The following is a 19,729-nucleotide window of genomic DNA, read 5'->3' as shown; positions in this document are numbered from 1 at the left end:
ATCCCTGACAGGTGTTAGTCTAACCTATTCTTAAAAACATCCAAGGATAGGGATTCCACAACCTCCCTTAGAAGTCTATTCCAGAGCTTAATTACTCTTAGTTAGAAAATTTTTCCTAATATCTAACCTAAATCTTCCCTGTTGCAAATTATGCAAATTCTTGTCCTACATGCTGTGGACATTGAAAACAATTTATTACTATCAACTTTACAACAGCCCTTTTCATATTTGAAGACTGTTATCAGATCCTCCCTCAGTCTTCTTTTCTCAAGACTAAATGTACCGAGTTTTTATTCCTGTCTTCATACATCAGGTTTTCTAAACCTTTTATCATTTTTGTTGCTGTCCTCTGGACTTTCTCTAATTTGTTTCCAGTTTTCTTAAAGCGTGGTGCCCAGAACTGAATATGCTATTCCAGCTGAGGCCTCACCAGTGCTGAGCAGAGTGGGATAATTACCTCCTATGTCTTACACAGGAGGTAATGAATACATCCTAGATGATATTAACCTTTTTCACAACTGCATCACACTGTTGGCTCAAAATCAATTTGTGATCCATTATAACCCACAGATCCTTTACAGCAGTACTATTGTAGTTGTGTATTTGATTTTTTTGTTTGTTTGTAAGTGTAGTACTTGCACTTGTCTTTATTGAATTTCATCTTGTTGATTTAAGATCAATTCTCTAATTTCTCAAGGTTGTTTTGAATGTTAATCCTCCAAAAGTGCTTGCAATCCCTCCCATCTTGATTTAATCTGCAAAATTTATAAGGATACTCTTTAGCCAAGTCATTAATTAAAACATTTAATAGTATCAAATACAGGACGGACCTCTGAGGGCCTTCACTACATACAGATATCTTTCCAGCTTGACAGCAAGCCATTGGTAATTATTCTTGGAGTACAGCCTTTCAACCAGTTAGTTATGCACCCACCTTACAGTAACTTCATCTAGATCATATTTCTCTAGTTTGCTTATGAGAATGTCACATGGGACTGTGTCAAAAGCCCTATTAAAATCAACATAGATCATGTTTACTGCTTCCCCCATCCACTCTATATCAGTAACCCAGACAAAGAAAAAAATTTAATTGGTTTGGCAAGATTTGTTTTTGACAAATATTACTTACCATCTTATTATCCTATAGGTGCTTAACAAATAAATTGTTTAATACACTTGTTCCAGTATCTTTCCAGGTATCAAAGTTAGCCTGACTGGTCTATAATTCCTCAGCTCCTTTCCCCACCCCTTTTCTAAAGACAGGTACTATATTTGCTCTTCTCAAGCCATCCTGGAATAGAAGTGGTATTTCCACCAATTTATCAATACAGAAACGCTACACATTTAAACCTAACATTTTGTAATTTGTTAAACTTAATATGTTACATTAATGTGCAGATCCTAAATTTAATATATTTACAAGTTAAAGCTGCCAAACATAAGGAAATAGATACCTAACAGCTGGACTGGGACCTCCACCCTGACTGGTTCCAGGGAGTTTCAAAGAAGTTCCTGGGCCTACAAAATAAGAGTATTATCACTTAACGTTTGTAAATAGCCACCCTAAGGTCCTTAAAGAGAATGAGGACCTGGTCCTCAAGACAGGGACCTTGTAGTCCAGATTAGACCTTTTGATATTTTCTTGGGGCATCCAGAACTGTAAATCACCCTGTTCTTCTGCTTTAGCAAAGGAGCTCCCTGCCACCCACGTCGGTTAGCCAAATTCCTTAGCACGCTGCAAGTTCTAATTTTCTTTCAGATTAACTCTTGATATACTTCAATTCCCAAATTCTCCAGAAGTATCCCCCTTAGTCATTAGTCACTTTTATCCTGAGTGCTATAGAAATCAATACATAAATAAAATAGTGTGACCATTTTTTCAGAGGCTGGGTCTCTGCCTTTCAGCTATTAGAGGGTTCTCCCCTATCTTATTCAACCAACTGTTGCTCTCCTTTCAAAAGCTCTCTTGAACTTGCCTACTGTAGATAACTACTTTTATTTGTATACACCTGGCTTAACATTCATTTGCATGATATAAACTTAATCTATTAGCTACTGGCAATTTTTCTCTAAGATGCCAGTCAGAGGTCACCTCCTTTTCAGTCCTTGTTTTAATTACAGGCTGACTATATTTTTTCATAATGACTCCTTGTTGAGAAAGGCAGATGGTGAGGAATCCTGAGAGAGACACTGGAAGAAGCCAGGAAAGGGCCAGAGAGGAGACCTAGAGATGGGCCAAAGAAGGACTCTGGGGAGGGGCTTGTGTACTAGGAAAGGCCATACCACCAACAAGCTTTCTAGGAAATGGTCCTGGGAAACAGCACAGCAGAGCAGTCTTAGATTAGGGCATACTGCTAATCACAATTTAGGATTCCAGGGGTAGGACACATATTAGAGGAAGGATCCGTGTCCTTTCTACCTCCACCAGTGCTACCTCCTAGAGAAGTGGTACAGAAACCCATGCACTGAGGGGAAAAGGATTACTGAACCCGAGTGGAAGACTGATGGAGGAATCTTGCCTTGAAAGCAGACTTTTGCTTTGGTTGAAAGGCCAAAGCAGCAGCATAAAGTACACGCCAAATGAACTGCCCAGCCAGAGAGGAACTCAAGGTACCAAGTAAAGGTAAACTGTGACAGTAGATGCATCCTGATGCCAGGCTAGGTATGCTGCTATTATATTCCTTAAGAGATGAGGGCTTTACATAACTGAACAGATTTAAAAATCTATTAAACTGCTAAATTTAGTAAACAAAACTATTTTTCTTTCAGCTGAATCTCAATGTACCTTTTACAATGCCATGTTATATTATTGAACACTTATATTGTGATAATGACTAAAAATCAACAGTAGGTTGGTCCCTATAACATTATGTACTGTACAATTATATACTAGATGACAGTCCTGCCACAAAGAATTTACATCATTTTAATACATTTAGGTGAAAGTCTGTACTTACGTGCAACTTGAGCAATGGCATTTTCATCAAGAATTATCTCTGCTATTCCCTCCTGATCTATATCAATTTCATCCACATAAACCATTTCCGTTAGAGCTCGTGTTTTCAAACTCCAAGCAGCCTACATAAGGATAAAGCAAATAAACTAAAACATTTAATTTTAGTAGGTTAACCTTTTTTAATCCCTTCATATTTTATACTTTGCTTGAGGTGAGCAAGGTAGTGATTTGACTGACTGGTTCAGGTGGCAGAATTTTGATGCACTGTAATAAATACAAAACATTAGGACTGGTCTTTGGAACAAGCAATTGCTTGAGGTTCCATGGCTGGAAACATTTCCAGCCTCAGTTCCAAATCACCAACAGTCAATCTCCCCTTAGCCACACCATTACAAGAGGGGAAGGCAAATCACGGCCCTATGTACCTTACCCTAGGCAGCTCAGTGCACAGGGGAAAAGAAAATCTTAATCAGTAGGGAACAAAGTTATCAAGTAGGACTCTTGAATGTTAACACTTACAACACTATTCAGTTTCAATACAGGCAGCCTTTAAAAAGGACAATCCAAATCTCCTTGCTTCAGAATAATCACCACTAGTAAACATGTACATCTGATATACTAAGTCTAACTAACTGCACAATACCATTGCAGCATTGGATGGTGAATTGGACAGGCAAATAGCTCAAGTGAACAACTTGAAGCAGTGGTGGGCAACCTGCGGCCTATCAGGGTAATCCGCTGGCGGACCATGAGACAGTGTTTACATTGACCATCTGCAGGCATGGCCGCCTGCAGCTTGTTGTTTCCAGCCAATGGGAGCTGTGGGAAGTGGCAGCCAGCAGGTCCCCTAGGCTGCTTTCCGCAGCTCCCCTTGGCCAGGAACGGCAAACCGCAGCTACTGGGAGCTGCAGGCGGCTGCGCCTGCGGACGGTCAGTGTAAACACTGTCCCGCAGTCCGCCAGCGGATTACCCTGACTGGCTGCATGTGGCCCATGGGTCGCAGGTTGCCCACCACTGACTTGGAGTATTACATGGAATAGTAAATTACTCAAGGATTTTGCTGTATGAACTGCTCAGTGTAGGCTGTTTCACCTCTCAAACCAGAGGGGAAAAGCTTCAGTGGTTAAATAGAAACTCTGGAAAACTAACATCGCAGATCCAGTTCCCTTCTTGATAACTTAATATACATGTACTTACAGGCCTAGGATGATAAAAAGGATTGCAAGATCAATCACTGACTTTCTTTCAGACATAGAACAGACTACCATAAACATCCCAGCATGAGACTTATTAAAATAATCAGGTTTATTTCTTCCCTGACACTGGCCTAAACAGACCATTAGCAAAGCATGCTTAATATTTGCAAATGAGAAATAGCAAGGTTAATTCTTCTCTAAATGAAACCAAAGGGGTCAAACACACAAGGACAAATCTTTTTTTGAATCCAGGAACACTGGAGGGCCTGCTATAGAAGGAACCTCAAACTTTTCATAATGTGTACCACATTTTAATAGAGACTGACTCAGAGACTTTTCCTCATTTAGGAGCTGGGAGAAGAGACTGCATCCAAACAGCCAGCTCAGCCACATTTGGAAATCTGTTAATACTAATAGGAAAAAAAAGAACAGACTAGGGCAATTTGAATTTAGCCAATTCCAATGTAATCCAGGTCTACTTTTTCTTCTAGTTTCTTAACCTGTAATTTTGGTGACAACCTTTAATTTCATTAAATATTTGCAGTTAAAAGTTCATCTTACCTTTACATATTTTCATGAAGCTCCATACAAGTATTTCATTTCCATGCTATATTCCTCTTTTTGATGCCTTACCTCCAATTTCAGCAAATTGCTGGTATAGACATCAGTGTAGCTGAACCAATGCCAACTCCTAGCATACATAAGAAAAGCTGCTTTGTAGTGCTTTTCCATGAAATTTGCAGCTTCCCTATTTATACTGGTACAGCTAAACCAATTGCTGAAAGAGGCCAATTTTAGTATCGGTAAGGCCTAGATAAATCTTCGCTCTTCTTCACCAACAAGAAGCACTAGGCAACTTCTTTAAAAAAGCAACATGCATCCTTTTGTCATTATCAGTCAGCTATTGGAAAGTTAGGGCCCTTTGGCTGTGCTTCTATGTTAAACTACTAATTGGGCATTGTATAGACAACAATGATCTTAAAAATCACATACTATCACCTAATTACACATCAGACTTCAGATCAGAGTATTGCTTATGGCAATGCTTCAGTTATCAGAGTTTTGATCAAAGCAGCAATAGATGGAACATTACCAAATATGGAACTTAAAGGTTGCATGCATATAGGGATTTTTTTTATCTTGCAAGACAAGAGGATGATCCACAATCCTTGTTATCTGTTAATTATACAAGACCCATAAGAGAGGTAGGTACTGAATAAATCCAATGCTGGTGTGTGTATGTAACAAAGTTGGTGGAATTCCCCCTCCCTTTTCCAAAAAATGTAGATAGACTGCAACATAATCACTTTAACCCTCTGGTTAACTAAAGGAAGCATACAAATTTTCAGATGAAATAATAAATGTACAAAACGATGCTAAAGGTGCATGGCAAGATAGCAAGATAGGTTTTTGAAAAATAAAATGGGATTTGTGAAAACATCTCCTTTCATATAATCTACTATTTACGCAGTGTAAAGTGATACAGGGCTTTGTTAGAACAATTTTACTTGGCTACTGACTCTTCTGAAGAGAAAACGAAAAGTATACTTTTCTCCATCAAAACAGATAACTGTAACCAATTTTTCTGTCCACAATGAAACAATTTGGTTTTATTCACCTATGGTCTCATCTTCTGAGATGCTGAGCACTTCATAACAGCCACTGAGTAGTCTCATTCTGAATTACTTCAACTGGAGTTACTCAGCACCTCTACTGTCTATACAAAGTGCAAGAATAAGGTAGATGCTACAATGAGGAGCACTATAGAAGATCTTAAGAAAGCAAGATCTTTGCCCACCACACCAGCTACACAGAGAAGCACCATTTATCTCCAAATCTGAGCTCAAGCCCTAATGTTTTTCTACCAAAAACTTGTAGCAGTTCCTGCTATATGTTGTTTTATTCTAATATGGAATGTGTTTTCTGCTTTTCAGTTTACACAATAAGGCCAAAATCTACAAGTTTTTAAATATATTCCATTTTATTAGTACCAACTACAGGTTTTAAAAAACAGCCTATTTTAATCCTTTACTGCAATACCACGCACAGCAATTTTCTGTTACTTCTTTCAGAATTATCCTAATACGAAATTGTAAGGATCCATTAACGTAGTGGAGCACAAACTTTCCAGTTGTGCCCCCCCTTACCATTAACGGAATCTGTCCATGCCTCCCCCGCCCCCCATCATTGTACCGCCAAGGCTTCCTCAGTAGTGGAATTGGGGCTGGGGGAGGAGCTGAGGCTAGAGGTGAAGCTGGCATGGGCGTGAAAAGGAAATGAGAGCGGAGGTTGGGGGAGGAGCAGGACTAGGGGCTGAACGGGGTTGGGGCGGAGTGGGGCTACACACATAGTTGTAGATTCACATCCCTGGCTTGCCATGCACTAAGTCTCTATGTAGACAAGCCCTAAGGGATCAAATGAAACAAACATCACGATACAACATGCTATAAACTATTCTCAGTGTTTTTTCAAATACTGGTACTTATGAAATTTTTTTACCTGAGAAACTGTGAATTCACAATCAGGTTCCTAGAATGAATAAGAAAAGGAGGAGTGAAATAAGAAATGGAATCAAACAATGAAAAAACAAAACAAACCCATACATGGAACAGCAATGTAACTAAATCAAACTACTTGATGTGACCTCTGTCGTCCATTATCCACCATTACCAGATTATTTTACTCCTCTACATTTTCAAGACCAAAGAGATGTTTTCCATAACAGAAGTAGATTTACAGCAAGTAATATCTCAGACATAGCTTGGTTTCTTGTTTCAGTTTGGTCACATTTGCCAAGTCATAGATTAAACATTAAGGGGTTTTAAAATGTAAGAATACCAGGTGAATATCCCATATACAAATATTTTTAAATGTACATCTGAAGGTACAGCTAAATACCATTGTTAAACTGTAAGTGACACTCAGAAAATAAATCAGAATTTTAGGTTCAGGAATATGTAACAAAATCCTCACACGTGGCATGCATGAAGAAAAGGGATCCCAATTTTTTTTTTTTGTTAGCCACTGATGGCTTCATCGCGAAGTTCTTAAAAGAAAATAAATATCTGCATACAAACAAGTCTTTGTATACATTATGATGGAGACTGTATTTAATTCAAAAAAATACCCAAAACATTATATTTTTCAAATTAACACTATAGTACTGTCGTCACCATTTAGAGAAGGCAAAACACCTAAGGGGGGGGGGGGAATCCCAACAACTTCAAGGCAATATTATGGCAAGTGAATTTGGGGACCTAAAACTTAAAATATTTGAAACCTTCAGAGAACACGAAAGTCATTCTAGTACCAAAAAGAATCCGTATGGATCTGGAACACCAGTGTAGAATCTGCAACACAGGGTAAGATAATAGATTTTCCAGCCCCTATATTTTCCAGCAACTATAAGAGGGCTCACTTAAATTTTCCAATGTATAAACACAAGATTGTCTAAGTTTAGAAATAGTGCAAAATATTTAGGCTTCAGTACACTAACCCAGCTCTTGCAAATTATTGTAGAGTGAGCTGGTAGCAACAAACCCCATACTTAGATTGCCTACCATTTTCTAATAGAAAAGAATGACTTTTTTTACTGAAAAGCTCTAACACCTCCATTATTAAACAGTCAAATTTGGTAGGAGAAAAGAGCACAAGACAGAGAAATGCCTTTTCTCTGTCCCTTCATTCTGTTCAGTTTTGGCTGAAATCTGAACTATGAAAAAAACCACCATTCCCTTCTGTTACTTGCCTTGTCAACAAAATTGTGGTAGCATACTAAAATAACTGAACATTAACATTGCAAACTAAGGCTGGGCTCACATTGCCAAGGCAGGAGCATCACACGTGACACCGATTAACAACAGCAGCAGACAGCTTCTTGGGGAGTGAGGGGAGAGATGGGCTGAACTCCCCTTGACAATCCCCATCCTATGTACATTGACCCAGCACACAGCCCTACTTAGCCATTTCCCCACTTCTTGGAAGTACAAGATAGGGAAGGTACTCCTCCTCCACTGGAGGGGGGGGGGGGAGAGAGAGAGAAGATAGAACCAACCTTGCTCCTCCTCACATTTCTCCCACTTCCACCAGAGCAAGTCTTTTTCTACTTGCTAATATAGTTAGCTGTAGCTCAAGCTGTGCTATAGTGATGAAGTTTCAGGGTTTAAATCCTGCTGATGATGCACGATTTTTTGGAGAGGGGAGGGGAACCGTTACTACTGCATATAACAACGTTTGTTTGTATCTCTTTTCCTTTTAGGAAACAAAATTAAGAAATTACTGACAAACTGTTCAAAGGATATTACTTAGGTTGCAAAATCAAACACAAAAGTTAGACAATGCCAGCAATTTCATGGTGCACGGGCTGTCAAGCTGTCTGGAGTGGTTCACAAATGTGGGTGCCAACCTCAGGGCAGACTGTTACAAACCAGGGCACAAACCCCAAACTGGTTGTGTGTTCTATAATTAGATTTCATCAACCAAGTGTCAAATGTGAACTCCCCAACCACTATACCAGCTTTAACATGGAGTCACAGACAGTCCCCTAGGGCACTCGGGTCTATCTTGCTACCCAGGCAAGCCTGCCTTTGTGACACATGGTCCCTTACACCAAAAAAAAAAAAAAAATCACAATAATATTCAGGTCACTCCCAGTCCCTTACTCTAGGTCAATTGTATCTTAGATCTCTAACCAAAGGCAATGCTTGTAGCCAATCCTATATTAAACTAACTAAAGGTTTATTAACTAAGAAAAAAAACCTTTACAAAGTTAAAGCAGGTAAACATATACCCACAATTGAGTTACAGTCTTAGGTTTCAAAAAGTAATAGAAACGGCTGCAATGTGCAAGCTCTATATGTCCTTTAAGGCTAACTCAAGTTAAGAAGTTTGGGAATACCTTGCTTATGCTTAGAAATACTGCCCTCTCCAAATTCCAAGAAGCATAATGATAGAGATCCTTCTGGCAGGGATTTTTATTCCTTTCCCCCAGTTCAAAGTGTGATGGGTGGAAGGTTTGTGCACATCCCCTCTTCATGGGTGCGGAGGGAGTAATTAAAGTATTTTGTGCACTGAGGTGCCAAAATTGTTTGTCTGGTGTCTATAGGCCTTCTGTTGGGCAGCAGATGACACCTCTTGTGGTAAACTAGTATTTCACACTTGGTAATGTTTCTCTCCTGACTAGTTAGGTTTCCAAGCTTCATAGCGAATACTTTGATAGTTACAAAGCAAACAAACACTTAAATATTAATTAGAATCCCTGGTTATAAGGTTTCTATGGTAAAATCCCCCCAACATTCTCTGATAAAAAACATAAAAATCTGTTTTTCCATGATTAAAATGAAATGCTGAACTGAGGTTTCCCTAGCCACAATACAGTGGAACCCTGCTTATCTGATCTAATTGGGATCGGGGCCAGATCGGATAATCAAAAATTCAGATAACTTGGAGAGCTTCAACTCCTGGTGGCAGGGCTCAGGCGGTCAGCCCCAGTTCAATTAATACAGAGAGCCAGAAAATGGAGGCTCAGATAAATGGCTTCTGTTTTTATTTTTGCACGTAATGTAAAAACTAAAGATTCTCTGTACAAAAATGCAAATTCCACATTTTTTGTGAAAAACAGATTTCTAGGATTCCTGCTTATAACTTAGGTGTGATGGGGGTGTACCAGGACCTTTGATGTCTCCTGCAGGAGGCCTTGCTGTCCTACCACACCCCAAGCCAGAAAAGGAGCAGTAAGGGTGGGTCCTCCAGGTCTCCCTAGAAAGCTGCAGGGAAGCAGCCAATAGGAACACAGCAGGCTCAGATAACAGGAGCTGTTGGGGCTGAGCAGATCAGTTGCTGGCTGGGTCCAGAGCCCTGAGGAAGGACTGGACAGCTGTGAAACTGCCCAAGCAAGGAGGCCTGGGGGAGACCCTGCGCAAACAAAGAACAGAAACCTTCAGCCTTGAGGTAAAGGTGAAGCGGAAGGGGCTACGTGCGAAGTGGCTCAGGGAATAGCAGCAGCAGCTATTACAGGAAGCAGCTGCTACTTATAGGGTCCCAGGGTTGGGACCTGGAGTAGTGGTTGGGCCCAGGTTCTCCCCACCAGTCACTGGCCTGAGCCCTGAGAAGGGGTTAAGCCTTGTTTAGAGACCTAAGTGAAGGGCATAAGTCCCAGGGAGAAAGCTCCGGGGGCACTGCTCTATACCAGGGCAGACATGGACTTAAAGCTCAGAAGGCACTGAGGACTGAGCCCAGAGACAGGGCTAAAGACTTTAACAAGGACAGACCCTGTTGAACCTTTTACCCCAAAAGGGATTTGTTTGTGCTTAGAGACTGTATGTGACTTGGCTAGAGGGCTGAGCCACTAAAGACCCACCTGACGAGGTTAACAGCTGTCAGGGGGCGCAGAGAGAGTGTGCAGTTTCTCACACACACAAAACAGGAGATGCTCACAAGAGGTGGGTGCACACCATCACAGTGGGATACAGATAATGCGAGATTAACAAATGCAACAACTCAAAAACTTTAATAAAATCCAAACACTAAACAGATCTCTGTAAAAGTAATACTCATTTTAACAATACTAACACACAGGTGAGCTGGACTGATTTCTAACCATGCATTTGTCAGTGTTCAAGTGAGACTGAAGGGCCTTGGCAGGAGCTGGCACCTGGAAATTACAAACAAACTATTCAAAGACTATTATTTAGATTGAAAAATCAAGCACTCAAAAGTTAAAAAATGCCAGCAATTCAGATTGCATGGGCAACTTTAATTCATCCCCCTTGTGTATATGCATTATGATGCAGTCCTTAATTATGATCATTGGGTGATGGAGGGATGGTGTCCAGGGTATGACTCTCCACTGTGTACTGAATCAGACTGCTTGTAGGATCTGTATCACCTGCTCTAGAAGTTGTGCTTAGAAAGCAAGGCAGAGGGCTGCAGGAAGACAAACTATTTTCTTGTGATTAGGACAAGTGAATTCCACACAGTCAGTCCTAGTCTTGGCTGTCCCACACACTGACTGCCTGTGTAATGCTGAGCAAGTCACTTTAAACCAGACATTGGCATGTGGCCACTAATGGTACATTCCTCATTTGCTGGATGTCCAATTTCAGACAGGGCCCTGATAAGCAGAAATGCAGCACTCTGAATTGCAGATGAAGTCAGCAAAAGCTGTGGATGCCCAGCATCTCTCACTGCAATGCAGTGTGGTCTGGAGGAATCATACTGCAATCACAAACCTCCCAATATGTGATATATATATATATATATTTTTTAAGCCCCAACTCCTAGAACCCTATGTTTACATTAGAATCTCAACTTACTTTTAAAAAAAATTTTTAGCTCTCATGACAGTAGAGAAAGGTTGAAAAGATGTGACCCAAGTCACATTAAAGGCTCAAAACCCAAAACATAACTAAAAAGAACCCTGTAATAAGGTGGCTGTCCCCCTTAAATGAAAAAGGTCCAGCAAAATAGGTGCTCCCATTTTGGCCAGTTAAGAGGGTAGGGTTATAAAGGTTCAGGTAGCAGCATGGAGAAAGTCTCTGAAAAAAGCTACAGAAGGTTCCTGGGGGAAGGCTGAAGGCAAGATAGCAGCAAGCGAGGTCTGCTGGACGACCTCCCCGAGCCAGGGCTCAAGGCAGGAGAGTAGCAGAGGGAGTTGTCTGCTGATTCCCAAGCCAGAACTGAGCACTAAAGGCATTTGAGTAGTGGAAGATCCTATGTGCCTACAAATCTGAGAGGAGAGGTTAATGGAACAGGGAGAGTGATGGATGCCCCTCTGAGGATGAGCTCCCAGCACAGAGGCTGTAGGGGAGCAGGGATGCACTCTGGCTGGGATGGCTGTCCTGGCATCCAAGGACCAAGAGGACCAAGGAAGATGCCAGAGTGTGATATATGCTCCATCAGTGGACTAGATGTCATCTAATTTTAAGGAATACGTGCACTGGGATGATAAATGGACTACATTTAGGGCCTTCTGTTATGGATTATTTGCACTAGGGTTTTTTATGATAAAGCTTCCCCAAGGAGGGGCTGTGTTGAATCACAAAATCCTGTTTGGAATCATTTGGGGCTGAAGCGGTTCCTGTCTCTTGAATACTTGACTTTGTTTAGGATGTAATGTTCTTTTAATAGGTACTAGTCTTCTGGATGCTACTATATATTTTTTATTCTTATAAAAACAAGGACATTGAGGTTGGTCCAAGTTGTCCTTTATTCATCCCACTGTGTGCATTATAGCTTTGCTGCTCAAGTTTATGTTAAGTATGAGTGTGGTTGGATAAGTGCCTGTGTTGTGCTGGGAGATTTGCACAAGCTGTATATAAGGGGTGTGTGCTGCAGTGAGGCGCTGTGTTTGGGGTTATTTGTGTGTGGTTGTGCAGGTAGTTGTGATTTGCATTTGTGGGGTTGTGCAGGGAGAATTGAGTTTTGTTTAGGGGTGTAGGTTACACAGGGGAGCCTGGGATGATCTGTATGGATGAAACCAACCTTTTGAAGAACTGTAGCTGTTGGACCAAGTAATCTACCATCTATGCAATCCATCATCTGTCCATCTCCCTCATATCACTGACTTTCGCCAATGAAATTGTAGCATGGAAATTAGCTGTAAAATAAGGGTTATGATTGGCTGAGTTACTGCTGATATCACAATGATTTAGGACTGTTGGCCAGATATAGGTCTTACTGTTTTATTATATATAGATATGGGCTACTAGAAAATGGCTTCAGAGCAGTTGGTGATCCTCCATACTATGTTGCAATAGCAAACGAGCAATTTTAAGGATACTGTGGCAGCCCTAACTCAAATGCCTGGATATTCAAGTTGTGTATCTTACTCTAGGCATTATTTGTTAACACTAATTTAGAGTCATCCAAAATATTTCCTATATAAGAACATTCATCATAACTAAGCCAAATGAAGCTACGAGAGTTACATTCCCTCTCATTTTTAAGAGAGTAAGGTTGACCAACTATACATGGTAGGGTGTATACACTGCCTTGCCTGCACTAGAGTTATAGGATGTGTTGGCTAATACATTTAAGTTGGCTAACATTTAAGCAAGCAATGGAACTTATTAGTCATTTCCATTCATGGAAATGATTAATAATAAAAGGTAGTGTAACAGAATAAGAGTGGATCCTGCAATTTTTACTCATGTACATAATCCAACTGAAATCAATGGAACTAGTCACCTTGAGTAAAGACTTGCAAGAATAAGCTAACAAGTGGCCTGGTCTTAACAACAAAGGGTCTAAGTTAGTCCTCTTTTACACATCTAATCCCCTCTTGAAGTTGCTAATGTTGTAAAAGTATAAATGAAAGAAGAATTCAGCGCAGATTTATAAACCCTTGAGGGCATTTTAAAATGAAAGTTACTGTGTGAAATCAATCCATTTTGAGATAAAACTACCAAAAAGAGCTGTTTTTATAAAAATTAAACCTCTAATGTAACATCTTAAAGAAAGAGGAGAGCCTCAAACACTGTCTGGATAACTATTTGACGCTTATAACATGCCTGTATCTACAACTCAAATTTAAGGTAAATATGAATTGATATGTGCAACATACTGTGAAAAAAATCAGTGTATACTGAAAATGCAGGCCAAATTGCTACTGGCATCACTGTACATGTACATTGTCATAGTGCAGGGAAGTGATTAAATGAATCACTAATAATATTTATCTTTACATTTAGTAACCACAGCAATTTGTGTCAACAGTTTATTTCAGCTGAGGATGCTTTCAGAAGTGCATCTCCATGTGAACATGTTAATTATATGTTTACTCTGACCTTGTTAAAAATCAGCATACAAGTAGCTAGGTTCAAGGTGTTTTAATTATTTAGCAATTACTTCATTTCTATAAAAAAAAAAAATCAATCCCATAGGAGTAACAGCACTGAGGGTCAGGGGAGGGAAGTATTTAAAAAAAAAAAAGGGGGTTTAGTGAAAGCACAAAGTCCTATAGTAGAGCATTAAATAAGTTTTTTTTAAAGCAGGACATTCATTACACATCTATTAACAATTATACTATTGAGCCATTTCCCCTCCCTCTTAATAGCTGAATTACATGTTCAGTTAGTACATCTGTGCTGGTTTAGTGCCTTGAATGTGACACATGGAACACAAAGAACAGTAATCGGATTAGGCAACAAATCAGACAATAAACAGACAGCAGTAGAGAGAGTGTTCTCTCTGTCACGTAGGAGAAAAGGTTGTATTTGGCATTAATGGTTCATGCATTCATATACCCAGCATGTTGTAAGAGTTTTATTGGGAAGTCATCCACTGAATTCTCTGGAGACTTCTTAAATAAGTAAAAATACAGTACATATCAAAAGAGAATCTGTTTAAGGGAATCTTTTAAAACTCCAATTCCTTGATCTGATTTTTTAAAAGTTGATCTAGTTACATTTTGGAATCAATTTTACTGATTAATTCTTTAAGAATTGGTTTACAATGCCAATATAAAGTATTTAGTATCGTTGCAAGAGAAATTCTAGTTCATGCATGATTGGCTGAAAAATTAATGCGATGCCTCAAAGCTTAATGCTTTAGGCTCAAACTTCCATTGACATCAATTTCAGTGGAAGTTAGGAGCTTAAATACTCTTGAGGATGTGGGCCGTAGTGATTTAACCATCTAAGTCCCATTTTTAAGTCAGTAGTACTTAAGCACTTTTGAAAATTTTACTACTCAATCTTTTGTTACATTATCACCTACTGCTTTTCCTGACTCATTCAGTACACCTCCATTGATAGGTACTCAGGGAATGACTCAGGACTGTGTATAAGATGAGGCTATTGTTTCTAGAACCCCTGCCTCATTTGTTGTAAAAGTTGGAAGATGTGCATCCAGTGAGTCAGGGACTGCAGGAAAAGAGATGAGGGTCTTGAGGCTAAGAGTTGAATGCCACCCTAGGGAACTGGATTCTATCCCTTTCTAAGATTCTCCTGGCCCAGAGTTCCTATGTGATGTTGAGCAGCTCGCTCAAACCAAACTTTTCACAGGTAGTTATTAATTGTATATTCACTTCTGGGTGCCCAACATGAGATGTCTGGGGCTTGAGCTGCAGAAGTGTTGAACATGCAACTGTAAACAAAGTCAATGGGAGCTGTATATTTGAACATATCTATAAAAATGCTAAGCTCTCTGGATATTAGGCTCTGGGCATCTCAACTTGGGCAGCAAAAACCAATGGACAATTTTGACCATACTTGCTCTGTGGTTTAGTTCCCAACTACTACCTTACCTCACAGGGATGTTGTCAAGATAAATTCATTAATGTTTTTCAGAAACTCAGATTTTATGGTGATGAGCACCATAGAAAAGTATTCAGTACAGGTTTTGGATGGTGTGGGGTAAATAATGCATGAGGCCAACTGTTGAATAATAAGGATAAAAAGAAATGCTTTTTTAAATTACTGAACATTAGAATAAGCATGTAAAGATGAGTAGATGTTTGAGTAATGTGCACCCCTTAGAGTTCCGACTTCAAAGGTTATCTCATACTTTGATATCTGCTCTTCTGAGTGTCTTAGAAAATATTAACTTTTATTAAATGCAGAGTAAACAGATTTGCGTATGTGAATATGGTTTCCTTTTTAATCGCTTACTTTCAGTAGGCTCGAAACAATACGTAAAGTTAGACTGAGTTTAAAACAAAAGCGCAAATAAGTTAATATGAAAATGCAGATTGAGGCATACTAGCCCTTTTCCCTCTGACCTGAGCCAAGCAGAATGAACATATGACAGATTGACAAGGTATGTGAGATAATCTTTTATTGGACCAAAGTTCTGCTGTTGCAAGTACAAACTTTTGAGCTACACAGAATTCTCCTTCAGGTCTGGGGAAGAAAGCTGAGTTTCTGAGCTAAAGACTGGTAAGCAGAAGGGGCAACATGTTGGAGGAGGTCACTTGCAATGAAATGGGAAATTGGGAGTTAGACTGTTACAAATAAAGGGTTTGAAGTGAGCAACTAAGGGTAGCAGGCAGTGTGATATATTGCAAATTGTTGTAATAAGGCATAAAAATCAGTGACCCTATTAAGTCCATGGCTTTTGGGGTCTGTCTAGCGGAGTTATGAATTTAAGTTCCCTAGCTCGCCTTTTGAAAGTGTTGAGCAGATTTCCTTTGAGGACAAGTACTGAAAGATCAGATATGGAGCAATAGCTTTGTGAAAAGAGTTGGTCCATGGGTGATATAGTGTCTTCTTCTTTTATCACTTTTTCTCTCTGTAGGCTCATTAGAGAGCACAATGATTGTCTGGTTTCACCCACCCAGTTGTTATGGTGTACCTCAACCAGTGCATAAAATGCCTCATGTTGTGACAGATGTATAGGACCCAGGAACCTTGAAAGGTGTGTTGTGAGGGGTATTGAAGTGGAGATATTTCTGCAGGTTTTGCATCTGTTTTGGCAGGGTCTGGTGCTGCTTTGAGTTGGTGGGTCCTTGTATGTGGGGAGCTTGCTTCTGAAGATGATGTTGGCAAGACTGGGGACATGTTTGAAGGTCAGAAGAGGGCTCAGGGAAGTCTTCTTTCAGGATAGGGTTCCCATCCCAATTGTAATAATTTGATACCCCATATGGATTCCAGTGTGGGCTGGTAGGTGACAGTGAGGGATGTGTGATAAATGGGTTTCTTTTTTCTGTACCGAAGCAGGTTCTCTTGGGGTATTTTGGTGGCTCTTTGCATTATGTGATCTACTTCTTTCATAAGGGTGTCCCTGTTTAGTGAAGGCACTTTTAAATGTGTTTAGGTGTGTATCCCGGACTTTCTCTTAGGAGCAAATTCTGTTTTATCTAAGGCCTGGCTCTAGATAATAGGGTTTGGTTTTTTTTGGTGTGTCTGGTGCAGTTGCTTAAATTGTGGAAGTAAATGTGGTAACCAAGGACCATCATGACTACAATAACACTGCAAATGTGACATATCAAGGCTTGGATCAAGAAGATAAAAGTGCACTAACACAGTGAGGAGAAAGACGCTGTTTTATAAATCAGAAGCAGAGTTGTAAAATATCAGGCAGGTAGCCAATAAAAGCTAATACTAGCCTTAGCTTCTTGTGGATTACAATAAAAGCTGCAGAATCTGAGTCATGCTGAGTAGATAACACAGTAATTGGCAGACAACAGAGAAGACAAATCATTTAACATTTGTCTGCCTTCTAGCATTAACTATATCAAACACTTTAAAGGCTAGTCTTTATGTACACAGAAAATGGCTTCTTAGTGAGATTTCAAATGTAGAATTTTTGATATGGTGAGTCTGACTCAAGTTGCTACAATGAAGAATCTTGCCTGTTTAGTTTCTTTTTGTACCAATAAAGAGATTTTTATCAATACTCCTATACCATCTGTTAGTAGTTCCACCTTCTACATGGGCTGTCAGATAAGATTGTCAGAGGATTGCCATCATATTTCTGACTCATAAATACACCATGAAATACTGTGCACTCTACAATCTTTCTGAAGAAATATGCTGACCAATTCACTTTAAACTAATTATTACAGTTTTTTAAAGTCTATGAATTTTTTGTATTGATTTCAGTTATACAAAGTGTTTTCCACAGAGACTTAAATACATAGTGCAGATTTAAAAGACAAAAAATTAATCTGAGAACTAAGAGCGTCAGTCAAGTAGAAATACAGTTCACTTTAAAAAGCAAGCCATTCCTGTTTAAATTGAACTTTTAAATGAGGATTCCTCAAATAATTATATAGCAGCAACAGTGAAACTGACTATATGCAAAGAATTGTCAAATGTACAAATTTGAGAGAATTCCATTCACTTTAATCCTTCAGCTAAAGCAACAGTAGTTACTTGTGGCAATAAGTACATTTTCAGACAGAAGTATAAATCGTACACTGGGACTTATGCTATATGAAATCAATTATTTTAAAAGGTGTTTCCACTTTTTTTCCTTGTGTGATTTGAAATCGGTAGCTTAGCTTTATCCAGTTTGCAAATAAAAAGTAATTGATTGTTTCTAGATCTATACAAAGTTGCCTTCATTGTCAATTGTCAAAGCTATGACATTAACACCAGCTGGTACAAACAGTGGGCCCTGACCCTCCAAATAGCACATTTGAACTTTTATTCATGGGAGTAAAGATATGTATGAACTTAAGTGTTTGCAAGATTGGGTCCATGCTCAATATTTGGATGGCAAACATACAGCAAAAACCCAGCAAGCTAAGACTAATGACTCAGTTGATAGTCTTCAAATACTACCAATATCAAACCCCTGCTGTGCCTACACTGTCCTCTACGCTGCAGCTTCCTCTAAAATTAGAAAGTTTAGATCTTTCTCTCTTCGAACTGCTATTTTTCCACTTGTTCGTTTCACCTGCCACTGCTGTCCTCTCATGCTAATATCTTATTTGCCGCCTTCTCCTCCTCCCCCCAGCCATACTATTCCTAAACGCTTTCTCCCAGCCCATGATATATTATGCTCCTTACCCTATTTCTTCTGCTATGAGCTGGTTTCCTCAGTTGGTTCTGCAATAAGCTCAGCAAAAGACGAAGTAACTTTTCAGCAAAATTTTTGCAGTCCCAAGGAAAAAAAAAAATCACACTGCAATGCTTGTATGTTGGAGTTCTACAGTGCACATTAAAAAGCTCCCTATACAATAAATAAACAAACTTTTCATATTCAGACTGGTAATGATTTGGAAAACTTCTCAGTTTGGCACTTTAGATATTTATAAATGAATAACACTGCTGCAGCAGTGTTAATATGGTACTATTAGTATTGTGGTTGTACCCTAGGAACCCCAGTCATTGTTGAGGGCCCCATTTTGCTAGACATTGTACAAACATAAGATGGTCCCTGACCCAAAAAGCTTACAATCTAAGTATACATACTGCAAACACACTTCATAAATAAGGCAAGCTTTTTGATGTGGAAGACCCTGTGAAGAACAGCTCTGCAGATGTCTAGTGCATGTACAGCAGTAATTAGTGGAAACAATCATGAGATTACACCTTCAAGCTTTCTCTGAATGTCCTTTCTAAGTAAAAGCTTTTTTATTTGTTCCTTGGGGCTTTTGTGTGGTGACTTAGGGCTTATGGTATGAATAAATGTTTTCAAATATTTAGCGTAAACAAGTGCTCATCAAATCGTATACCTTGTGCAATTTCAGTGGTTGCTCCTTGAGATCCTTTGCCTCTTTTCCCTTATGGGGAAGGGTGAACTCTCAAGCTCTTAAGAGAAACTGACGCATAGGACATTTTGTGAGAACTAAAATCTTCCCAGTATATCTTGTCCAGAGACAAAGCCCATCTAGCTGCTGTTCTCCAAGAAATAATAGCAATAATGACCTTTACATAAAATGGTATTTATCCAGGATGAAAGTTGGAGAACCTTCTTTTTTCATGCAACATGTATAACTGAAGTGTAAACCTTGAACAGCATACTGAACACTTAGTTAATACCCATTCAGATGAAACAAATTGTCAGTTCCATGTAATTGATTATTAAACAACAAATTCAAATATACAGTCCCTTTACCAGATATTGAAGATGAGCAGGAATATCAATCTTAGTTTTACACTTCTGCCAATCACAATTGCATCTGAGCATT

At 39.3% G+C, this 19,729-nt stretch overlaps 1 protein-coding gene across 4 annotated transcripts in view; it reads right to left on the bottom strand.

The window, feature by feature from the left end:
- TTC8 (tetratricopeptide repeat domain 8) overlaps window positions 1-19,729 on the bottom strand; it is a 59,464-nt gene that overhangs the window by 38,323 nt on the left and 1,412 nt on the right. Inside the window, exons 2-5 of one of the 4 annotated variants that reach the window (XM_084632421.1) lie at window positions 6,652-6,681; window positions 4,786-4,843; window positions 2,958-3,078; window positions 1,455-1,518 (exon numbers count right to left, since the gene is read on the bottom strand). In XM_084632421.1, the coding sequence (XP_084488547.1) occupies window positions 1,455-1,518; window positions 2,958-3,042 (149 nt within the window). In that variant the 5' untranslated portion in view covers window positions 3,043-3,078; window positions 4,786-4,843; window positions 6,652-6,681. Of the gene's footprint in view, window positions 1-1,454; window positions 1,519-2,957; window positions 3,079-4,713; window positions 4,844-6,651; window positions 6,682-19,729 lie in introns of those variants that run through there. The other 3 variants (XM_084632419.1, XM_084632420.1, XM_084632422.1) reach the window with 3 other exon arrangements.

The sequence above is a fragment of the Lepidochelys olivacea genome, assembly GCF_965140295.1.
Source record: "Lepidochelys olivacea isolate rLepOli2 genome assembly, chromosome: 6".
NCBI classification, from domain to species: Eukaryota; Metazoa; Chordata; order Testudines; family Cheloniidae; genus Lepidochelys; species Lepidochelys olivacea.
The sequence above is the reverse complement of the archived record's forward strand: the minus strand, read 5'-3'. Positions and strand labels throughout refer to the sequence as shown.